General features: G+C 37.5%; 1 protein-coding gene across 1 annotated transcript in view; it reads right to left on the bottom strand.

The window, feature by feature from the left end:
• LOC108575470 (neurexin-1a-like) overlaps positions 1-26,675 on the bottom strand; it is a 279,829-nt gene that overhangs the window by 233,465 nt on the left and 19,689 nt on the right. Inside the window, exon 3 of the mRNA XM_017938285.1 lies at positions 18,613-18,672. Within this exon, the coding sequence (XP_017793774.1) occupies positions 18,613-18,672 (60 nt within the window). The remainder of the gene's footprint in view (positions 1-18,612; positions 18,673-26,675) is intronic.

Here is a 26,675-nt window from a genome sequence, read left to right as displayed (position 1 = left end):
CGATTCTAACCAAACTTCGCTAACGTAAATAGCGGAAAGGAAGGATTGCATAGAAGATACCATTCCCGATAAATTATGCGTGTTCTATCCTTTATCGCCAAAAGGCTACGCAAAGGAAAGTCGTAACGTGCCGCAGGAGTAACTTCCTGTCGGTAACTGCACGGTAACTTTCAGCCCTTTCGTGAAACGTGAAATATTCGCAATATCGCGACATTTATCGCAACATTATCGGCACTAAAATCGTTTCAATTTTCATTCTTGATTCTTCTAAGCGATAAATGAGCGTCGTTCCATAACACATCTATTTATTTACTCAGTATTTTTTTTTTAATAAATGGTAAATATTTTCGAGAATAATTTAGTTAGTAAAAATGAATCTTTCAGTCAGTATAAACAATTAATTGTCAGTATTAAATCGCACTTTATCGGTACAATTTTGTTTACTAATTTGCTTTTTACTTAGGTTAAGTTAAGTAACATAAAACACTGACAAATCATTACGTTTACTAACACTTTAATGAAAATACTGACAGTTTTTGTAACACTTACATTACGTACTACAGTTTTATCTTAAATACCGACCATTTCTTTAAAATACCGATCCAACAAATAGCAGCTTTTCTAGAATGATAACAAAAAGGCCAGTAATGGTAATCATTTTTTCGATACAAACACCGTAATAAACAGGTTGCCTTATCGTCGTTTTATTCTTCGTTCGCGATTTTTTCCTACCGATTTGCAGCACGCGACGACGTAAATTATCTAGGATAGCTTCAGCCAGGTCGATCAGCTCGCGAGCAGACAGTGCATCGACTTCGATCTGACTTGTTTAATAAATCTCGATCGTTCACCGGGAGAAAAGTGTACTAAAGAACGTTGTACGATTTATTTTCTGCCTCCTTTCCGTTGTATCCTCTGTACATCCGCCGGATTATCGAGTCAGTCCTGGAGACGTCTTCCTACGGCGCGCACGAAGGAAGCTCGAACTCGTGGAGCGAGGAGGGCAACTTTCAATAAAGCCATTTCTCACCGTGTCCTCACCACCAAAGGCGAAATATTTGGTCGAGCTCCGCTGGGAATTACAGGTCGATCGAAAATTAATGAAATACGTGTCAGAATTGAGTTTTCGTCTTTTCTCGTAGTTTTTTCTATTTTTTTTTTCCTTCGTTTTTCTTTGTTTCCCTATTTCTCTCTATTTTTTGCCACGTCCTTTGATACATATCGTTGGAGCTCGGTTTCATTGGGATCTAGTTACCAGAGGGAAGTTTCCGGGGAACTCGTTAAGTAAGTACGAAGTTGAACGAAATTCGTGAAAAATATGACGCGATAAGCGGTATCAAAGTTTCATCCCATCAAGTACTACGTACTTCTGTCATTAAAAGTTCGATTTCTCGGGGAGAGACGTCGAGGAGACGTTAAATCAGCCGCGGTTTCAAGGGAAAGAAGAATACGTAGATAGTTTGAGCGTCCAATTAGAAGCAACGAATTTTACGCTTGGGAATGAAGAGTCCAGTGAAAAGTTGCGGGGAAAGTTTGGTAACCCGAAAATTCAACAAAATTTGAAAGTTTACAGAAATGTAGATCAATTGGCGCTAATAACAGATGCACCTTTTGTTTTGGGCATTGAAACGGTTCTAGTATAAAAAATAATGTTTCTCGAAAATTTTTAATAAAAGACCACACAACTTTTAATTGAACTTTTTTTCCATACCTTGGAAATATTCGTAAATATTCGCGATAATATGAAAACTCCCAATTTCTTTCAGAGGGTGCTTTCACCCCTAGGACCGTTTCATTGCCGAAATAAACAATAGTTTCGCAATTAGCGTCATTTAAACTAAATTTCTGCGAAGTTTCAAATTTTGTTGAATTTTCTGGTTACCGAACTTCCCTTTAAACAACGCAGTGACAAAAAAAAATATTTCTTTCATACTTTCACTTTTCTTATTAATTTACATTAAACTCGGAATAAACAATGTCCACAATTTCAATGTCAACAAAATTACTACAAAGAACGCGATGCGTCGATGTCGCAAGAAATTAACGCGAGCAAAACAACACAAAAGCAAACCGTGCCATCCGCGCCGAAGGGAACAAAACAATTCAATTCAAACATCCACCAAACGAGAACTCGTCTCCTCCCGATCAACCACTTCCGTATCGCCCGTTTAATCTTGCGGTAGGAAAAAAAATTTCCAGCTTATCGTTTCACCCCCGGCACTTTATCAAACAGCTTCCTGCGAACGACGGTCATCGGAGGTCGGGGCATAACCGCGCACGCACAACACCACAAAGTCGATTTTGATAAAAATGTTTAGCCGTAATCGTTCTTATCTACGTGCACAGCAGCTCGTAAACACGCTTTCGCTATCTACTCGACCGTAGGAGACGTAGGAAGAGGCGAAGGAGGAGAGGGACTCTTTCTGCTCTTCCTGAAGAGCTATTCGCACGCCTCGTATCTATCGACCTGCCGCTTCCGCTGGAGAAATGATCACGCTTGGTTCGCTTTCTGCCTGGAAACGTCGCAGATACGCCAACGATATATTTCTGCCTGCTTAATGCCGCGCGTCGTTCGACGAAACGAAGCTTGAAAAAGGTGGCAAGAAGGCAGAGAACGATCGCCAGAAATGAGGAAACGGTACGACGGGACGGTAGAGAGGGTGGATTTCGATGGAGTGAAATTTTAGAGGTGAGAGAAAACGGCACGACTCGATCGCCTGAATTTAGTTCTGCTGGCTGAACCACTTCTGTCGGTGAAAAAAAAGGAGCTTTGTATCTTGGCTATTTTATTGTTCCATGATTAGGAAGCGCAGGAGAGAAGCCGGGTCCTCGAGGTGAGAGAAAACGGCACGACTCGATCGCCTGAATTTAGTTCTGCTGGCTGAACCACTTCTGTAGGTGAAAAAATAGGAGCTTTGTATCTTGGCTATTTTATTGTTCCATGATTAGGAAGCGCAGGAGGGAAGCCGGGTCCTCGGACCCGGGGACCTTGGGGAGTAACGACCCCACGTTTCCGAGTTGGCCGGCCCATGCCGAGGTGTGCAAGCACCTCATGGGTAGGAAAAATCCTGCGAACAGTATGACCAGTATGGCTGGGGCACTGGTACCGCGGGGGTTGACGTGAAAAGCCCACGGGTTGGGCTCGCGGTTAAGCCTATGTGCAGGCTAGAGGCGCTGGCGTCTCGGCAGGTGAGCTGCGTCTTTTCAGCTCGGGCACCGACCTGCAGAGCCGGTAGAGATTTAGAAAGGTCTCGCTTATACCAAGAGTGGTGGCCGGAGCTTGCACTCTGGTACCGATTTGGTAGTACTCGCGGAATTTTTCCCGGGGGTACGCGCTGATTGAGCGTATCTCAATCCCGCGCCCATGCAGGCCGTGTCTGCAAAGCCTTCGGGCAGGTGCGGACACGTAAATAAACACTCGGGCAATGTTCCATGATTAGGATCGTTTGGAAGTGTTAGGACACCTGTATATTCGGACAGAAAGTGTTATATGATTTGTATTAGATGTACTCGTCAAAGTTAGTACAGCAGAATGCTCTATAACGCGGGAAATATGATACAAATTAAGTTCCACCGACACCGCTGTTGGGTGAGATTTAATCAACCCAAAATTACTGTTTCAGTACTGTGTTAAATAATTATAGACGAATTACATTTGGCAATCCTCAGGTTTGTGAATTAAAAGAAAAGTTAGAATTAAAATTAATTTTTGTTACTAATAGCTACTAATACTAATCTGTGCTACGAGTCTGACACGTTGCAAGGTAAAGGGTTAATACTACACTAGACAACTTATAGTCGTCTTATAGAACAACCGAATTCATTATCGAGTTTTACCATTGAACATGGACTTGATTTTAAACTAAATTTATTTTGAATATTTCCAAATACTGCCAGAATTGTCTACTTTTAACATACTCCGCAGTTGCAGAAAATGTCTATTTACGAAAATTAGGGAAGGAAGTCCCACTAAAAAAAAAAATTTAATTACTGCCTGTTTTTAGAACTTATGAATGAATAGAATTGAGGTGACTAATCTCTTTTTAGATCTCAATAATTTTAGAATAACTGTAAAATTTAATTGTCGAGATTTTAATAATTTAAATTACAATATATTACCGTTGATCGTACCCATAACGTGTCAAATGAATCTTCCGAAATTCAATTCTAGGAGGTTAAAATAAAATTTACCTAATTCACCTTGGACTTATTATAAAATGTGAACTTTATACAAGCTAACAATTATTTATCATCATGTTATATCCCACGTATCGATACACGCAACTGTGGCAGTAACTTCTGAACGTAAGGAGATTATTCTTATTAATTTTTTTTTTACCTCTTTACCAAGAAACATGCATCTACGCAACATTTTAATCGATACGAGATAATTACAGGCATTAAGTAAGTGACTCTAATTACGTTGCACGGCCGGTATTATTGTCGATATGTGCTTCCGCATTCACTAATGGAATAATTCTTCTATCGCCTAGAAAGGTTCATTTTCCGAGATTAGCAGCGGACAGTTAGCGTATTCTAATCACTTAATGTAACTTTTCGATTGAACGAAATAAACGTGTTATACGTATCGCACTTTCTATAATTGATACAAGAGTGCAAAGTATGTTATTATTTTTGCATTTCTTTGTCATAAATTAATTCAAAATCCATCTCGATATTTGTGAAGTGAGTATATTATTACAATTATAATATAATTATGTAAATAATCATATTGATAAAATTTCGTGCAAGCTAAGTACCACTACCTTAGTACAGTCTTCAGAGTTGAAGCAAAAAATGAATACTTTCTTTCGTCCTCTCGCTCAAAAATATAATAATTTATGCATGTTACGAACCCACTGCCTTTCCCCCACACATTGTTATTAGATACTATTACAATATTATTATTAACATTATTGTAATTACATACTATTATATTATTATTAACATTATTACTAGATACTATTATTGTATTATTATTAACATTATTATTAGATATTATTATTATCATAACCAAACACCTTTATAATTATAAACCAAAACGCCAAGCAACCGCCACGGGTAGGAAGGGGCCGAAGTCGGGAAAAACCCATGAAGCGACGCTCGACTCCAAGCCCTTTTCCTGACCATTGATTGGTCGGAAGCAAGGTGCCGAAACCAGATAGTCTAAACCCATACACCTAGAACGACACCCGTTCGAACTAAACATTAAAATAAAACGACATCAAACACATTTCTGGAATTTTTCGCCTTTAACCAACCCGAAACGAAGGCGATCTCAACCGTTACGGCCCGTTCCGTAGCAATGCAATTATTTATACAATTACATTGCTAAAAGAAAACAAAAGAAATCGTTAATATCTTCTGTTCGAACTCTAAGCACCGCACTAAGATTCACAGTACCTAACTATAACCCCTATCGATACAATTATCGTTAACTGGTATTTGCATTCGCGATTTGTCAACGATTGGAAATTCAGGGTTCAGAGTTCACGGTGCGCCGATCTCTCCGTTTCATATAATCACTCTGAACCGGTACACACGTAACACCGTGTACAGCAGTTTCAGCCATACGCGATTTATGTCATGCACGAACGATTCAGAATTTCGAATTCCAAGTCCAGACAACTGTACAGATCATGTTCGCCATTTTACCGCCCTCTAAACCAGCACTGCTGTCCCAGCTACACACAGCGATTTCACCGTTTGGCCTTTATTATACGACGGCAATCCGAACTTTCCAAGTTACCTTTGACTTGTCGTCAGGTCCAAGTTTCCTGCTAAACAGCAAAAGTGAATAGCTGTTTGCAACTCAACATCATTATCACGAACCTTTCTAACCACGTGCCGGCTTCCACGAACTTCGCGAAGCAGATTATATTAACGCATCATGCGATACTCCGTTTGTAAACGTAATATTATAGCGAATGTCAACGCGATACTGTAGTATTGCGGTAATGTTGTGATATTTTAGCGAATGCTAACGAATATCGTGATTAATTGATCATTTTTAGCGAACCAAAGCTGTATGTTATTTGCGATATTTTCTCGAAAATTTCAGTTTGAAAAATTTCTGCTTTAGACGCTAAAATTAAAAAAAATATTTGGTACTATTGAGGTAGAATGTGTTTGAAATGATTGAACATTGAAATAAATCATGAAATAAATAGCCATATTTTTTTATCGTTTTCTATGCACTTTTGTGTACTGATGAAACGTGTAATAAAAGTGTTGTAAATATCTAATCTTATATTTAAATTATTTTATACCTGCGTTTTAAACTCACTAATTCACTTTAATTTCAAATATTTCCTATTACAGCTGCTATTAACGGTTAAAACTCAAAAGAAAAAGAGAAATCGCCGAATATCTCTAATAGAAATGCAATATTGCCATTGAAATCATTTCCTCTTCTAAATATCACCTAAATTAATATTTCACGAATTATCATCGAATATACGAATCAAATATCCTGCAAAACTAGCTAAAAGTCAGCAAATTTAACTAATTATGAATTAACACTATTTTATTACTCTATAATATTAAATTGTTATTATTATTTTGATATTAATATTATTTCATTATTAAAAATATTTTAATCTTAATTAATACGTATCGAGTAATTAATATTACTTTATTCGTAATTAATACTCTGATAGTTAATGCGATCTTCAGATAAATAGCAGCCTGAATTCTTCTCGGTCAAAGGATCGTTTTCAAAGAATTGTTAATAACCGCGAAGATCGAACTGTCTCTTCGTCAGAGAAACGAACCTCCACAAAGGGACACGCCGGGCATATTGAATACTCATACCTAGGTCGATATGAATCAACCGGATCTGAATCCCGTCGAATGAATATGAATCATCCATTGACCAAGTTTTCTTAGCCAAGCAAAGATTCTGCTGCGGATCCTCCATAGAATCGACGCTCTGTAAAAAGTCCGTAAGTTCTATCTCGATGTACCGCAACTTCTCTTCTATTCATGTCTCGAGGAACTGCGAGCAAATTGATCTGAAACGAACTCTTGGACTTCTTCGATGTAGAGAAGAATACTAAGAAGTGGTCACAATACCTTTTAGGTTTGTCTTTCTATTTCTATCCTGTCTACGTTCTATGGGAAGTCTGAAAGTGTGCATGGTTTTCACTGATGCGTTTGTAGAATAGAGTTATTGACTGAAATACGCCTAAAAATTGAACGATTTCTGCACTGTAAAGTTGCACGTGAAGAATTTTTGTAGAATTTGACGAGTTGTGAAATTGAGAAAATGTTAATGTTTTGAATCGAAAGTACTATATTTCGCAATATCTTTTTTACATGGATGAGCAATAGGTACACATATATATGACCCTTAATGCTATTGAAGCTATAGAAAAATTGATGGAGGATAGGCTCGAATAAGGCTACTTGGGAGACCTCTGCCTTAGACGCGGGAGAGACTAGAAGGACTCAGGTCAGAAGTTGTATATATACAAATAGGAGCCTTTATGAGGACTAGCGAGAACCTGTGGTTAGTCCGTCCCTCTGGTGGTAGAGCCTAGAAGTGTCGCTACACTATTTTCAATATAATTAGTAAAAAAAAATGATTTAAATTAGTTCCTATCAGCCAAATGTCTTTTGAATTTCAAATAAAATTCTTTAAATAATAGGGAGTTATTGAAAAGAAAATTTGAAACAAAATTTGGAGTTCAAAGAGTTGAGCCCTTTTCCAGGACAGTTTGGACTAGAAAGCTCCAATAGTTTTCGCAGCGACGTAGGCATAGGACACGGAGAAACAGTCTGGTTACAACCGTCGAACTAGACGAACACCCCAACCATCGCAGTAACCGCGAAAATGACAAATATAAATCTACTTGTGCTTAATAGCGAACTACACATGTATCTCGTTTCCCGGCTTCGATGTGTTACAGACCGCGGTGGTTGATTTACACCGGTCATCGCGTTGCCTATACATATCCGGTCAGGCCATTCGGTTGCTTTTGTTCAACGGTGTATTTTCCAACACGCGTGACGTAACAGTAAACATCGCGCGTTCGTCTTCTGCTATTGTCCAAGCCCTCAAGGTCGGAATTCACGGGAGAAAACGAGCGGAAGCTTTTCCCGTGGAACAAAGGAAGCCCCTTTTCAGTTAGACGTTCCACGTTGGCCAGAAAGTGTTCGAGTGCCGGAGCTTGCACCGCCGCAACGAACCGTGGGTTGGTAAAACGGATGCCGGGGATAGCCTGGTCCACCCGTAGTTTCCGCCGGGGATGTCCTTACGTGTCGTACGAGCCGCAGGGACGTCAGGAAATGTCCTTTGAGATGGTTTCCAAGCATCAAGAGATATCGTTTGCCTTTGAGCTTCTTTCGCCCGGGGGCTGACCGCCTTTGCACGCAGCCCACTCAATTAGCGACACTTTGCTGATTATTCTACGTAATTTGATAGGAATTGAACGGGTATTTGGCGGGAAATGAAATTAATTTCGTCGAGGATTAGTCATCCGACAGCTTTGCGGAATAGAGGTTGGTTTGATTGTCTATTATTTCATAATTTTGCGTTCGTTTTCACCGTTGTTGCGCGTGGAGGACAGATTAAGTTCCGTTTGTGCGAATCTTTCGTGACAGATGAGTCCCTTCGGTGTAATAGTAAATTTGTCAGCATAATGGACGTAATAATAGATTGTTACCGAGCTGGCTTTTCAAGGTCTATAAATTCTCAGCCGTAACAATTTTACGTAATGAACGGTATTGGCGAAACAATCGTTATGATTATGAATACATTTTATACGAGGTTTTCAATGGTAGCTACTTTTAGCGATATTTTAGCGTTAGATTTTCAGGTACACGATTTATTTCGATAGGAATCTCCGTTAGTATAAAGTGCATGTTTTTAGACTCAAGTACCGTTATTTCGCAGATTATTTTGCCCCATTTGCCAATTCATTCGGTTTTTATCGATACGCAGTATTCTGATTCGAGAGTTCAGTGAGGAATTCAGGAATAACCGAGGCCAATAATGTCACAAAATGTATCAACATCTGAGATACAATTTCTGTACAAAATTGTCTTCTATTGTCGGTGCATTTTTAATTACTCGTTCTCCAATAAGCACTCACGAATAAAAATTTCACACGCCCTTAGATTTAACGAGAAATCTTTTTTACTTGAAAATAATAAAAATATTTCACACACCACAGAGGAATGGCCCCTGTTACCATGCAAGTTCCAATAAACAGTTTTCCGATATCTCGGTTCGGTTAGAAGATATTTACCTACTTGCACACGTGTATAATCGATTATATCGCACACTGTACGTAATTTTAGGACAATGTTTACGGAGTAATAAGCGACGTGATATTTTCCTCACGAAACTGATGTGTAAATGGCGTGCGTAAAGCAAGCGAATGCAAACGTATATGTAATTAAACGTAGTTGTTCATAATTTTGTTTACTAATACCAACCTTTTCTCTCTCTCCCTCTATTTTCATAGCTGTAATTACGGCATCATGTGTTACTACTCTTTTGCATACATAATGGAAAAATCTATACGCTTGTGGTAAAGTGGCTAAAAATAAGTCGCACCACGGTATGTTAATCAAGAGAGAGAGAGAGAGGGAGGAAAAAAGAATCGAACGAAATATGGTAGCGAGGTGAAACCTTTTCTCCTGTATTTTTCACACTCTCCAAATTGGAGTCCTGTTTTAATCGCTGCTCGATGAAGTTTCTGCGCGAATTTGGTTAAATTGCTAATACGCTGAATGTAAAACAGCATGCTAAAATATTGGACCTTTCTGTATGCGAACGTAAGTGAAGTGCTAATCTCGAAAACAAAAGTTTAAAGAATACTACGTACACCGACATATTATATTCCTACAGAAAGTATTATACGATTTAAATTGCACTTATTCTCCAGATCTGGTGCCACGTATTAAATTTGTGTACTTGTTATATTACCAGAATCCAGGGAGAATAAGGCTATCTTCAAATTCCGGAAATATTTTAATACTTATGAAGAGGAGTGTATGCGTTGGAAATTACTTCTTATAATTGACGTGGGAGAGAGAAATTAGAATACGTGCATTCGTATCTAAAATTTTTATAATTCAACGTAAAGCAGGTAGCCTAATTATCTTCTCCAGCTACGGTGGTACGAGAAAATTTGTACACGTAATTTGGAACAGCTTCAAAGGGCGAAGAAGATGGAAAAAGAATTTCTTTGATGGAAGAAGTGGTAAAAATTGAAATGAAGTTTCACGTTCGATTTAAAATTTCTGAGTCCAAGATCATCTTCAGGCCACATTATTACACATATTTAAATGCACACCAATCTCAAAAAATATCTACGTTCGTGAAAAAAACAGGTGATTTTAAAAAAAGAATAGACAAAAATTTTTCTTTCTTTTTTCTTTTAAATTGCGTATGCAAATTGCTTAGAAAAATTTGCAGTGGCCTGTTTCACAGCGCCGAACTTTAATACGTAACGTGTGCGCCAGACTAAATTTTTAACCAGGAACATCAAATTTCTTATTTCGACCGTATCGTTTTTAAATTCGGTGTATTAAATTAAGATAGGCGTGCATAAAGGATCGAATTAAATATTAAATTAAGACGGAAGTGTACCGCAAAGCTGCCGATAGGCGTCAACAGCAGCGAAAGGGTTAATTATTCACGTCTCTCTGTGCAATTCGTAGAAAAGAATTCATCGATATCGCTCCCGTCGTTTTCTTCATTTCCCGTGTCACGTTGCTCGATCAGATTAGGTTCCTCTCGCGCACGGTTCATTTCCTAGTACCGTATCGCGCTACACTTTCCGCCCTTCTCGCTAATTCTATCGAGTCGACGGATAGCTAGACAAACGGCCCCGGCAGGAGGCGTCGGTCGGTCAACCGGATGCTAGGTGAGCCACGAGGTGACGACGGAACGCTCGTCACGTTTCCTCTGCGTGGGTGGTCGTGAGCTATGGGTGTCGTTGCCCTCGAATCGTTAGGGTGCACGTCTTTTCACAGGAATAACGTAGATCAATAGCGCGATGCTAATGTGATAACCGAGCGGTTTATCTCGCGTGCGGGACCCCGCGAAATGCGCCACTTGGACCACCCGTGGCGACTATTGAATTCATGACTTCTCCGGGTCCCCGTGATACCGAGACAAAGAGGCTAGTTAAAATGTATGAATCGTTTCGTCGCTTGATCCTCCCATGGAGATTTCCACGACGGTGATTTATGGCGGGCGTTTAGGCTGATTTGCCGCGCGGGGATTTACGTTGATATGTGACACTCTTGTATAATTCTTTTGATGAATGTTCGAGCGTTTAGCAGGACGCTTGCGATACTTTGTACGGAATGAATGGTAATGTAGAAATCTTTGAAGTTGGGTATTTTTTGGGGGAGATTTCAAGGGCGGAGTGATTTTTTTGAAATGGGACAATGTGGTGTGTGAAAAATTGTTGTTTCGTTGAGAATGTTTTAATGATTGTATTTGAATTGTTAATTTTATTTGCTGTCGAATTTTGTAATTTAGGCCAATATTTCTGACAGACTTTTAAATTTGATAAAAAAAGACGTAAGCGTCTTTTCGTTCTACAACTTCTACCTATTATTTTTTTTTTTGGTAAAGCTATTACGTCGTTGCTATAGCATTTTCTTGGATTTTCGTTAAAACACTTCTCGCTCTTGGCGCGAACTTACGGGACGACCTAATAATATTATTTAAACGTTAATATTAAGATAGCAATTATATTTAAAGAAGAACGAAAAGTGAGTTACGTGTTAACTATAATAAATAAATTTTGTAAGGCAATGTTATTAATTGAAGGAATTATTCAAATTTCTACTGGAACAGAGTACTACCAAGTATTATCCTTATTTGCTATTGCGCTAAGGTCAATGTTGTCCCACTAAAATTCAGAATTAAGATTCAGGAGGTTATTTAAAGTCTCGATTAGACAAAAACGAGGAGGAAACTGATTCTCAAGAGATTATCGTGTGAAAGAAGGCTGTCCATAGTTTTGGATAGGCATGTCTGTTAAGATTGTCTGCGTAAAGCGAAAGAGATAGAATGACAAAAGACTGTTAAGGAGTCTCGCACAGGGTAGTTCTCGTTAGAGTTCAGAGTTGAGAGTTAAGTGCGAAAGTATTTGAGCGAGAGAATTGAAGTATAGAGTGTTATAGTGTATTTCAACATTCCTATTGTGATTCAAATACATCTCTTAATGTTTTTAATTTCGTGAGATTCAACCTGAGATTCATATAGCAGTGATTAACAAATGCATGTGAAGTTCCAAGTACCAAGTTACACGAAGTCCAAAGTTTGCAGATTTCAATGTTCATAGTTAACAGTTTGAAGCTCAAAGTTGAGTTCTTGATTCACGTCGGCTAGTCGTGTGTGATAAAGTCCAAGTATACACAAGTTCCTGCAACAGCTCACTAGGTTAATGGTATTTAGAGTTCGATTTTGACTTAAACATTTTTGCTCCCTATTTAACATTCTTGTACCGAGGAGGGGATGATTCTTCGTGAAAAAATAACTACTTCCTTGGTTGTACCGTCGATATTAGAACACCCTGTGTATTAACCCTTTGAGGGCGATAGACTCAAATATGCGTTCACTGAACACTGTGAGCGCAACCAATGAACTTACATATTTTTAAGCAATAAAAATAGTTAGCGTGACCATGAACTCATGTAAGTACGTATACATGAGAAAAATGTGATTTTCGTATAATTTAGTTTAAAAAAAAACTGAAGGAGTAACCTAATTACGTATATATACTTCGACATGTCGCGTAGTTCTCCGTCCGCAAAGGGTTAAAATACCTATGCCAGGCAGGTCCCTTCTTAGACATGACATGTTCAATGATTTGAATACCGAGTGCTGCTAATTTGCACCAACTACCCCTCAAATTTGTCAAATTTGTGGCTGTTCGAATCGTTGTATTCGAAGAGTTCTTCTAACAATAAGTGGGTGTCCATGGTCAAAATTATGATACGTCAATAGCACCGAAATGCTCGTTAAGTTTCGGCATGCTCCACTGTAATTATCGATGTTCCCAAAAATAGCAAGATTTTCTATTCGTATCACACTTCGTATTAAAGTATCCTTGAAAAATAGCAAATAACTCGCGAATCAATATAAAGTGCAACTAAGAGAAGTATATAAATAGTTCACTGATATAATTAACCAAATTTCTAAAAAGGCAAAAAAATACAAGTATCGAAGTTAGTTAAAAAAATGATTCTTCAAGAAAGGATTCAAGGATGCGAGCATTTCTCCCTGTTCAGAATCTGTCGCTCAAATTCCTCGTTGGGAATAATATAATACAACTGTAAGGTTCAGGTTAATACTCAATTTCTATAAAAAGCGTACATTTACATAAGAGGGCAATTTTAATTATCTGCAGTTAACATCTAGGGGTGGCTCGCGTTTTACCGGCCGATACTGTGCCACGCGCGGCACAAAACACTTCACCGTTTTCGTCGATTTTTCATCGAGTCGTGCCACCAGAAATTCCAGCCAACACAACTCCGCAAATTTCTGCGTGAAAAACTTAATTAGCGACCGTCCCACCCCCAAGACACTGTCTCTCTCTCTCTCTCTCGAACCACGCTGTACCTACTCGCATCAGACATCTGCTAACAACGCAACAAAACGACCATTTATAATCAACGACCAACCCTTCCTGGCATGGTCGAGAGGGCCAGCATGCCACCCCCAACCCCTACAGCCGCCCTCTCTGCAATTTCCCCCACCGTACACGTCACGACTGCGGCACAAATCCCGAGCAGAGAGAATATTACGTTCCAGTGGCTGTGGAAGAACTTTAAACCACCCCCGACTGCCCCTCGCGCTTTCAACTATTCCCTCGGATACCCTGCGAAGGTATTCTGTTTTTTAATTTTTATATATATTTTTCTCTCGTGTTTTTCTCTCGTACCTTAGACAGTTAGAGTGACCAAGGCCACTGCTGGCACTAAACTGATAATATGCATTTAAAAAAAAACAGATGGTGCAATTAGTTTTCGAATGATTACCTAATAATCAAGTCGGTAAGAAAATATGAAACCTGCAGAAAATAAAATTCCTTACAAATCAAGGCAAACCCCTTTAAATCTTTCCGAAAGAAATGTCAGCGGTTTACGGAGATTCTTGTCCCGGAAAAACCACGGTTGACAAGTGGCACAGTCTTTTCAAATAAGCTAGACAGCATAAGATAGTAAATCTAATCTTTGCACGAAAACCTCACGAACTCAAAACTAACCTTTTCTTTTTTTCAACGACGGTGTCGTAAACCGTGCCGAACGAGAAAAAAAAACCGAACGTTTGTTGTTCCGTAGGTGGGAACAATGCGTTTTTGCACAATGCATCTTCATTGGAAACAAATCTGGACGCAAAGGGATAAATTACGGCTGGTCAGGATTGCTGCATCGCTTTTGAATTTTGAGGTCGAATTCCGTCCCGACATCGAGCGAAGCCGCTCTCTTTGTACTTTAAATCGTCCAACTATCCTCCGCACTTGCCTCTATCGCGTCTCAGTATCACGCAGCTGAATATTAAATGAACCTCTTCAAATCGTGCGCCATTTGCAACTCTAATAACACGTTAATTCTCGGCCGCTCTGAAAACACACGGACCTTCTTTTAACCGTGTAGGAAAAGAGAACGATAAGAGGACGTTTACGCGACAAGAGAAATTATCTTCGAGTTCTTTCTTTGTATTCTGCAAGGTTGCAATATTTGCAACGTTTAAAGCTGCGGGTCATTTGCATGTTCGTTAATTCTATTAGGAAATGAATAGTAATGTTGTTAAAATATAGTCAGATTGTACGAAAGCAGGAAATAGCGAAAGATTTATCTGAATCGAGAGAAGGACAAATTGCACTTTGCATAAATTTTAGCCTTGAAATTTGTAGATTTAATAGATTTATTTTCCTTGCGAAGAAAGAATACATATGCATAGAAATTAATTTTTCTTTTTATCGTATGCTTGTACCTGCATAACTTAATGAATATTTTTATGTTGCAGTGATTCAATTTTCAAAATTGATAATTCTCAGAGAGACTATGCAAGGTGTTTCTAAATTTTTTCGTTCTACTTTAGGAGTATACTGCACTGACTATAATCATGAAAAAATGAACATATTTATGTATATTATGCAGTCAGATATAGTAAATGTACAGTCAGGCAAATAAATGTGCGTATACAGTAAATGTACAGTCAGTCGAATAAATGTGCATATACAGTAAATATATAGTCCGTCAAAAACATCTGTTAAATAACAATGCATATACAGTCAATGTAGAGTCACTCAGAAAAGTTAACCAAATAACAGTATATATACACTACCGGCCAAAAGTTTGGAATCACCTCCCACTTTTCATCAATATTAAATCTGCTGCTAATTTTTTATAGATTTCAAGTTTATCTCAATTCTACTTTTATCAATTTGTCTCATGTCAATTGATTCGAGCGATAAAAAATTCTCAAAGTCGCTGACTCCTATCAGGAAATTTTTGTGCAAATTGCAATGCTCAGTGATTCCAAAATTTTGGCCGGTGGTGTATGTACAATCAATATACAGTCAGTCAAAACAGTTAGTCAAATAACAGTATGTACAGTAAAAGTACAGTCAGTTAAAAGATTTAGACGAACAACAGTACATATACAGTAAATATGTAATCGGTTAAAAAATTTAGCGGAATAACAGTACATACACTACCGGCCAAATATTTGGAATCACTGTGCATTGCAAGTTGCACAAAAATTCCTCCAAAAAAGGTAGCATTTATGATAATTTTTTAACGAATTTTTTATCATTCAAATCAATCGAAATGAGGTAAAGTGCTATTGATCTCCACAACATCAATTTCAAATCAATAAAGAATTAGTATCAGATTCGATGTTAATGTAAATTGGCAGGTGATTCCAAACTTTTGGCCGGTATCTTCTCAAAAAAATCTTCTCACATCCAATCAATGTATTATAGTAATAAAGGAAACTAGGAATACAGGTTGTTACAAAATATTTAATGTACGAGCAGATTAGAATCATGCTGACCTGTCTGACATTTCACTCGAACATATTCCCTAATGAGAAACTGCGTAAAGCTACAGCTTGGTAACAAAGCATTCGCAAATATGCAGTTAGCTATTGTACTCATCAGTCACTAAACTTTTACGAGCTAAATATTTCGAACTTGTTAATATCTCTTGGGAACACATTGTTATCCTAAATGAACTAATCATCTCTTGCTTCTGGCACCTGGAAATGAAGACGTTTTTACAATTTCTTGCAACTACAACTCTCATTGTCCGAAATCCAAATTTGCTCCAAAAAGCATAAATTCCGAATTTTTGTAAAATCATGAAAATTTACAAAATAACATCTTAACCTAAGAGTTTCTCAGGTGCAAGTTTAACTTCTCTCTAGCATAAATAAAAACAAATAGTTAACCTGGAACATTCTAAGATTTAGGCGAATTATCTGTCAATATGAAACGTAAACAACTCTTTTAAATATTTTCTGATAACGCGCATTTTTAATTTGTTCTGATAATATAGGTGTATTACATTAAACGAGTGTACGAAGACTTTTGTGACTAACTGTACGTGTATAAGACATTTTTTCCTCACTGTAGTATTTAGTGCAGTACATTCCTAAAGTTGAAGGAGACACTGCGGAAACACCCTGTATAAAAAAGATTGGAAGTCGCAAAACAAAGTACAACATTACTATCCATTTCATTTTCATCATAGAAATAGAAATAAATTATTGCAATGTAAATAAAAGAAAACGACTACAGCTTAAGAATATAATTACAACGAATCACGAAATCTAACCAAATAATTCTCACCCCTAATTACAGAAATACGTTAGAATGAATATTAAGTACGCAAATTAATTCGGTGTCCCTTTTCACAAACTTCAATATAATCATTTACAAAAAATCCGAACACAGTTACAATTTTCAAAATAATCTCCATTATTTCGTGTAATTTTCTTCCATTTACCGGGCAACTAACGAATTCTCTCTGTGACTATCTGTTTAATAATTACCAGTCGATAAAGTCGTTAAGACTTTCTGAAAAAACTAGTCGAATTAATTTTGTACAGCCAATATTTCTGTTATCCTCTAACTTCGCCATTTGGTTGTGCGCGAATTAGACGACTTATTAATTAAAGTTTAACGAAGCCACTTGAAGGAGAGCGCGAATTATCATGTTTGCTTTCTCTTAAGACGGTGATGGAAAATTGAGCGAACTACCATAACTTAGGGGGTATTAACTAAAATCTATATTGAAGGGGATCTGTATTCTACGGTGAAGACCAATTAATCAAACTAACGAGGTGCGATTTATCTTACTCTACGCTGTACTCCGCCGGAAGCTATGATTAAAAAGAATGCAAGCAATTTACCAATTAATCTCTCCGTTGGCGTTATTTCACATTTCTCGCATTATTTATCGATACCGGTAAGGAAAATATTGAGGTAAGGTGTCAAGTACATCTTGGAAAAAATGGAGAAATTATTATTCGTCAAGACAGTAAAGTAGCTTGCTTGTGCACGAGTCTTTGCAACAAATATTCTGGAATTGTAATTAGTGGCTGAAAAAATGTGCAGAAATTAGTAACGAGATAAGAGAAAGTATAATATTTGTAGACAGATTGAAGACTTTTGGAATTGAAATATATGCATGCATCCTTTGGAAATTATGCGGTAATAATTATTATAATAACTTTTACGTATAATCTTCAAAATTGTATAATATTCATGTTTTCCTCGACATCTTTACTTTATCCATGTTAAACATTCACAGAAACATCGAAAGTTACTAGTACTGGCAAGTATATTTTATTGAGAGAACTTGAAGCATCTGAATCGTGTGAGAATATGAAGATCAACAAAGTAACTCGTGCTTCTACAAATTAGTGTCGTCAACCGAAGAGATTAGTCAGCATACTTGATTCGTCAAGTAAAGAAAATATTTCATCTTCGAAATATCTTTATTTTTCAAAAATATTAACAAGATATTTCTCATTCTCAAGAAGTACATTCTATTTTTCAAATATTACAGTTTTATTTAATTCTTCTATCTAAAAAATTACATATTACGACGAAAAATCGTGGAAAAGTAATGAAAACAAACTGATCGAAATCCACAAACTTGCTTAGTTGTTCGTCGAAATTAATTTACTACTCGTGTCATTGTCGAAGGAAGTAGAATTTTAAAAGAAGAATCTAACTACTCAAAGTACATTCGTGACACGATCAATTACCTCTTATTGTTACCATCGTTTCAAGTAACGGACACCAATTAATCGCAATTAAAATAATTAAAAAAGAAGACCAGTCGTACACAATCATGTCACGAAAATACCTTATTCTGCCTTGTCAAAATATGGATTGGAGAGAGAGAGAGAGAGAGAGAGAGAGAGAGAGAGAGAGAGAGAGGTCGACAAAGGGTGTTCCAACCAAGAAAGGTTCGTGATGTTGGTTCAAGTGCACAAGAATTATGCGACGTCGTACAAAATGCATTAACGAGAGCTATTATCTACTGATCAATACTAGCGATACCTCTACCTAGACCAGGCCATATTAACGTGGGCCCTTGAGCTTAGTAATTAGCGTGACTCACTGTATTCCCACGCCAAGTAATCACCAGCACCCGCCGTAGGCAGCACCGTGCTCCATGCTTCTATGTGTAAACAGAAAGAAGGAAAGGAAGAAAGTAAAAAACTGAACCATGCTGTGAAAATGTATTTGATGAACGAAATGATTGAAAGTCCCTTCCATCCGAACGGAAATATTTTCCTCGATTTTAATCGATGCACGGAGTCGAATCAGAGCTACGAGACGAATGAATAGGAATGATACTACACGAGTAACACTCTTATATATAATAAATAGGGTGTTCTTGAAATTAGGTATGTTTGAGATAGAGTTTGTGTTCGTTTCTGAGATGATATTATGTTGACACTTTACCGACCGGTAGCGGTTGAACATCCTACGCACTTCCGACCGCTCACTCGGCCACAGATACATCGTTGACACCGGCTCTGTTTAGACTCTAGACTATCGCGCGGGAATATACGCGCTTTTTCTTATACCTATAGAAATGTTAAATCAAACTTTCACCGATTAATAGGCTATCGGTCGGTAAGCGTCGGCGGCAGAAAAGCGATTAATAGGCTACCGGTCGGTAAGCGTTGGCGGCCAGAAGCCGATTAATGGGCTACCAGTCGGTAAAGTGTTAATACGGTTGAATGGATGTTTAAAATTTGTGAAAAGTGTTTCTGTTCTAATTAATTGTTTTATTTTGAAAATTAGGATGGGTTAGGATTTAGTTTTAGAATATTTTGAGATTAAAAATGATTGAAATAATTAAAATACACTACATCGATATTGGTAATAATTATTAGAATGTGCTAATGTTTGGTTGTTTAATGAGATTAACTTAGTACACTTGTGTTATCGTTGAAGGGAGTAGAATTTTTAAAGAAAAATCGTCGAAGATATGTAAACGCCATCCTTTTCCATTTTCTTATCGTCGCAACTAGAACACTTGTGTCAAATCTCATACCACATTTTAAAAACACCCTGCAAGGTATAAATAGTACTTGAAGATTTCTTTTAGGATAGAGACTGTATATTTCTTTACTAATTACTATGTTGCATTCTTAAACAAACAACAAAAACCGTCGAGATATTTACTGTTTGAACGAAACAAGTCATTTTTCTTTCCATACAAGAAATTTTCTTCCTAAATCTATTCTAGGTTTTGTCATTCAATATTACTCAATCTTTTCTCCACGTGTACCACACAGTACAAGTAAAGAGGCGTTCAGACGATTAATATATGTATATTGTCAATATTTATTGACTGTCGAGACGGAGTCTCTGAGACTCCGCTGATTCTATCTTTTTTGTTTTCTTCCATTCTATTTAGAACTCAACATTATTATATTAAAATGAAATTAATACAAGCAACCACTCTATTCTATAATGTTCATTAGGAAAATGCGTAATAAAGGTAAATTGGTAAGAAAAGTTGTCAGAAAATCTAGGAACCGACGGAAAAATTTCGAGGGACCCAACGGGGAATCGAACGCGGGACCTTCGGCTTAGCAAGCTGAGGCTTTACGCACTACGCCAAGTACTCCCTCTCTTTTCTCTCTTGTCAGTTTCCTATTTGAGTATGGAGGCCCCGATACTACAGAAATGTTCTATATTTCTCCTCATTTTCCTATTGTACTGACGATATACACCGATCGTCCGAGGGTCCCTTTAAATTCACAATAATGTTGAGAACTAAAATATCTGATCGTCTGAACGCCTCTTAAAAATTTTCTCGAGTCAATCTATGTATCGAGACGGCCGCGTCTCCATTTTCTTCGGCCGCAGATAATCATTTTCCGAAAGTCATCCATTTGTTCAACAGGCGTGATCGAAAGAGGCGAGCTATCGACCAGTGCGTTCCACACGTGGAAACAATAATCTCTTCTTTCGCTCGAACAACATCGACCTCGAACCACCCGTAAAACCGAGGTCCGTGTGCATGGTCCACGGTAAATCCCCTACTGGGAGACAGCTTTAATTGTCCATATTTTCCCATCGCGAAATACAGCGGCCTTCATTTGTGTCTGCTGTTCTATTCAGCATTTTCGTTGATGCGTTTCGCTATTCGCCCGGTGATTTCTTGCACTTCTGCGATCAGCCATTTTCTAACGACTCGGGTATTTCGATAATTGCTTTCGAATGAGTTTGGATATCGTTCAAGAGAGTTCCTGTTTGTTAGGTTTGGAAAAAGTTGTGAACGAGTAAGGTTTGATTTTGTGTCTATTTGCGAAGGACGAATCGTTCAGCACTTCGATTCGAAATAATTTTCTTTTACGCTTCGGAGCATTGGATGTCAAGTTTGAGAAAGTATAGAGGAGCTTGGAATTGATATTAAATTGTGTGTTAATGTGCAATCGTAAATTGCTTTATCGCAGACAGATTGGATGAAATAATCAAGTTCAGACCTCTAATTCTCACGTTGATGAAACTTTGGTAAATGATAGTACTAAAAAAAATACTTGACACGTATTTTTTTTACCGGCAATCTATATTAAAGGGGTGAAAATCGCACTAAGAAATATGGACAATAAACATATTTGTTTCAAATTTCTATTTCAATTATTTTTTATTTCTCAAATTTGCTGTTTTTTATTATTTTCGTAAATTTGTCAACTGACACTATTTTCTATACAGTTTTCGAGATATTAGACTGAATATATCTACACGTCTCAAACTTCGAAGCAGATTTTCACCCCTTCGCTGTAACGATTATCCAAAATAAAAAAAATACGTGTTGAATATTTTTTTGAGGACTACTATATTCCAAAGTTTCATAAAAATCGGTGATGTTCCCTTGTCAGTAGAATTTAAAGAAATCTATTATTTTGAATATGTAGAAAAAAATAGAAAGAATACGAACGCTATTGCGAATAAAGTAATTTATGTTAAATGTATGACAAGTAAGATGTGAATCAGTTTAGACAGAATTCTATTGTGTGACATAACATTTAACGATAATTTTACTTTACTTACCAAGTATTAAATTAAATTGTTCATATCGTAATAATAACCCTTTAGCACTGAAAAGAAAAGGTGAAATATATAAGGTTAAAAAATAGCAAATTATATCAAACATACGAAAAACTATTTAATCTTCAGTTAACAGCATACGGAACAATATACTATACTAACATTCCTAAACGTGCTCCGAATGACATTAAAAATCAAAATTTCACAAAACACACCCACTCTATTCTTTCCACTTTTAAAAATTTCCAATTATTATACACGATACATTTAAGTAATACCTATGCGATAAAACGCAATTATTGTGCACGACACACGATCTTGCTTCTACGTATATTTCACCATAAGCAAAAATCCTTTATTTTCTAAAAAAGAACAGCTGAAACTCTCCAAATAGAATTTATATTTTATCGTTCCACAATTCAAAGAATATCTCAAGTACAAATTGTAAGCAACTCGTCCAACTTATAAAACATCTCCGCACCCGAAATACAATGGAGCTGATACAAAATCGAAAACACATTTCCCACTTCTTCTCCCTCGCAGCAGAGGAGTTATCGCGATTTCGTGAATCATAAAAACCATAATCCCTTCCCCCTGGTTTATACGCAATCCGTGAGCGTCGAATCAAAGGATATATCAGCTTCGAATTGAACGATACACCAGCTTCGACTGATTTCACGCACAGCCCCCTCGACGACTGGAATTCTACGGGAATGATTTCCCCTTCGATTGTGCGGATTGTTAGTTGCGTTCGAATATCAAGGGAATTTGAAACGTGCGTTGTATTTAATGTTTTGCAACTAACTAATCGGAACGGTTAAGTTGATGGTCGATGGACACGTTTCTCGTGAAATTTCAATCATTTAATCGCGTTAATTGTTGCTATTTATGACAAATGTCGTTCTACGAATTTCTATGCACAGTAACGTTCATAAGTACCAGGACACCCGTTGTGTGCGTACAGAAAGTATTGTACATAGAATTTAAATTACATTTCTTCGTCGAAGTTAATGTTATATATCAGTAAAAATATTATAAGAGGGTGTTAGCAGGGCCGTGTTTACCATAAGGCGCATTAGGCGCAAGCTGGGGCCTTACTGTCTATGGGGTCTCACTTTTTATGGGACTTCACACTCTATGGGACTTCACACTCTATGGGGACTCACTTTCTATAGGATTTCACTCTTTATGGGGTCTCACTTTCTATGGGACTTCACTCTATGGGGTCTCACTTTCTATGGGACTTCACTCTATGGGGTCTCACTTTCTATGGGACTTCACTCTATGGGGTCTCACTTTCTATGGGACTTCACTCTATGGGGTCTCACTTTCTATGGGATTTCATTCTCTATGGGGTCTCACTTTCTATGAGATTTCACTCTCTATAGGATTTCACTTTCTATGGGGTCTCACTTTCTATAGGATTTCACTCTTTATGGGGTCTCACTTTCTATGGGACTTCACTCTATGGGGTCTCACTTTCTATGGGACTTCACTCTATGGGGTCTCACTTTCTATGGGACTTCACTCTATGGGGTCTCACTTTCTATGGGATTTCATTCTCTATGGGGTCTCACTTTCTATGAGATTTCACTCTCTATAGGATTTCACTTTCTATGGGGTCTCACTTTCTATAGGATTTCACTCTTTATGGGGTCTCACTTTCTATGGGACTTCACTTTCTATGGGGTCTCACTTTCTATGGGATTTCATTCTCTATGGGGTCTCACTTTCTATGAGATTTCATTCTCTATGGGGTCTCACTTTCTATGGGACTTCAATTTCTATGGGGTCTCACTTTCTATGGGATTTCATTCTCTATGGGGTCTCACTTTCTATGAGATTTCACTCTCTATAGGATTTCACTTTCTATGGGGTCTCACTTTCTATAGGATTTCACTCTTTATGGGGTCTCACTTTCTATGGGACTTCACTCTATGGGGTCTCACTTTCTATGGGACTTCACTCTATGGGGTCTCACTTTCTATGGGATTTCATTCTCTATGGGGTCTTACTTTCTATGGGGTCTCACTTTCTATGGGGTCTCACTTTCTATGGGATTTCATTCTCTATGGGGTCTCACTTTCTATGAGATTTCACTCTCTATAGGATTTCACTTTCTATGGGACTTCACTCTCTATGGGGTCTCACTTTCTACAGGACTTCACTCTCTATGAGGCCACATTTTAAAACCCTACTCCTCACAAACAAAAATATATAAAATAGCCTAATTATAGTTGCAAAGTAAAATACTTATTTTTAAATATTAAATTTATAATATAAAAACAAGAGGCCGCTGAAAATAGAAACGCCAAATTTTTGTTACGCCAAAACGTGCAACTACAGGAAACAATATCATATTGATACTCAAACAATGGTATGTTCCGATACCGACGAACGAAACATGACTATTTTAGTCCAATTAGTTGAACGTGTACTGTTTGGTATTACAAGCAGATCATGGTCGGATTGGTGAACCATAGCTAAGCGGTACTATCAAGTAATTAATGCTCCCAAAATCAACATCGTTAATCTTTGTAGCACGAGCGTTTCATTCAAAGCTGATTGATTGTGTATTTGACGAAAAAGAAACAGTTTTTAAAAACTGATACGTTTGTTCATGCGTAAATGTAACGTTTCCTTTAAAAAAATGCGTTGAGAGCCAATAAGAATTGCTATCTGAAATAACTGAAACGTAATGTTACGAAATGTTTAAATTATTTCTTCACCTTGTATGATCATAATGATTATTGTATCACGTACATATGTATGATTGAATTCATCTTAGAATTAATAAATAAGAAGTTATTTTAAGTGACAGTTTTTATTAATTCCCCCTGTATACTAATTAGTCTGTAATCCCATTTCTCTGATTGGTCCATGGAGAATTTTTGATAAATTACTTTTAACTTACAGAATTATTAATTAATTTAGGTATATAATGACTGTTCGTGATACGTGAATTTATACATTTCAGAATGTACTCACTCACTTTGATCTTTTCTCAAAACTTCATTATGTAAAGCAGTTATCTCGTTCAAGAGAAGAGAAACTTTTATATGTGTATCTCGGAAAGAAAGAGTTTCCGGACCTATATTTATATGACCTTTTTCCATCCTTAGGAAGAGTAGAATACCTATTTCGGTGCCACTCTACATTCTATTACAGCTAACTCCTTGTTACAACCCAAAGGATTAATAAATAGCCATTGTGCCAAAGGGTGCCTGGTAAGTTGAGTGCACAAATTGAAAATTCAATATCAACAAAGACTTCAATAAACGAAATTTAGGACTAATAATTGTTTCTTTTTTCATTCAGAAATTACCATTCCCTCGAATTTTGTCAGAAAAAGTACAATATTCCATTTGAAAAAACGAAGTGGAATACCCTGCAAAATTAATTGACATGTTTTTATGCTATCGAGGTTGTATATTTTTGACAAAGGCTATGTCCACGTATCGTAGCGACACTTGTCAAAAAGTACGCGTTCAAGGATCTCATGGAGAGTGAGGACGCGTCGTCTTGTCGATCCTTGTCCACTTCCCGCGCGAAGCAGGCCTGAGAAAAACTCAAAGGGTCAAGTCACCCCCACCGTGTGTGCTAGACTTGGCTTCATGTGGCTCGCTTCACCGTCTTCGGGACGAATTTTCTCACAGAAAGTAATGTTCTCCCCGACATCATGCAAATTTTGTATGTAACAATTTTTCAACCAATGCATAATTTAGGTCAGGGACGTTCGGCAGCCCTTCAGGCGGGCAAGGGCGCTCACCGATACCCGTGGACAGAGCTGAGGGCAAAGTCGCGGGCAAGGGCGCCCGCCGATAGCTAGCTAGACATAAAGCATAATACTATAATCCTATGCTTAAAATGTATTTTCTTGTGGCCGCCTGACAGCAACCTGTAAATCTGGCGCGACAGTGAACGTGTTAATAAGTAAATGTTGTTCAAATTATATCGTGTTTGATATCATTTTCATCAGAAAAATCTCACCAACATGTTAAAATTAAAAAAATTATATTTTTCTATTATGATTTGTCGAGCCGTGTAATCTCGTAAAGGAAATCGACTGGTGTAGCGTTACACGCTTGACTGACTGCAAACATGGGTGCAGCAATGACGCAGACCTAGGCGTAGGACCATCTATACTGTCACTTGTAGAATCCAAACTTACTGACTCTTGTAGAGAATTTACTGTATATAGATTGTCTCCTGAACACAGAAATGGGTCAACAATCAACAGTCGTACGGAGGGAAATATCACCTATCTATACTGTCACTTGTAGAATCCAAACTTACTGACTCTTGTAGAGAATTTACTGTATATAAATTGTCTCCTGAACACAGAAATGGGTCAACAATCAACAGTCGTACGGAGGGAAATATCACCTGCGGAAGTTAGTAAGCTCAATGTTCGCTTTTCTCATTTACCAGCATCCAGTAATTCGTCTATCTCATTTAACTACTCGATTATGCTGACAACTGTTTTGCTAATTCAGCGCATAACGCGTAGTTGCTCCACTTCGCGAAATCCACGTTGTTCTCGACGAGGTAAGCAGCGAACAACGTATTACACCCTTACACACAGCAAGAAAGAATCGTATTCAACGTCTGACACGGGCAATTGTATAGTCGGTGGAAGAAATATAGTGACATCGTACATTGAAGCATTAAAAGTAGCGACATAGATTAATGCAGTAGACTCACGAACGAATGCAGTATTTTTCGTTTCTCGATTACGTCTAACAAGGCACATCGCGCACAAATTTTGCGCACAGTTAGAGAATCCGAAAATATCGGACACATATATTTTTTAGCTGTTAATATTCATGTTTCGGGACTAAAATTACTTTTCAAACTTGGGTGCTGGAAAAATATTAATCAGAATATCTCGAAAACGAATTGACGTAGAGAAAAATGTAATATACGAATCTTGTCTGGTTTTTCACGAGGAATAAAATGGTATAAATGAAATATGGACAAAATCGTCGATGGCGCCACGGTAGCAGAAAATATCATATAAAGAGGTATGTGACATAATATTTTTTGACGAAAATTCAACATTACCGATGACTATTTTTCAACCAATTTTCCACACTGATTAATCCAGTGTAA

This window comes from Habropoda laboriosa, unplaced genomic scaffold, assembly GCF_001263275.1.
Source record: "Habropoda laboriosa isolate 0110345459 unplaced genomic scaffold, ASM126327v1 scaffold276, whole genome shotgun sequence".
NCBI lineage: Eukaryota > Metazoa > Arthropoda > Insecta > Hymenoptera > Apidae > Habropoda > Habropoda laboriosa.
This window is presented reverse-complemented; position numbering and strand designations above follow the sequence as displayed.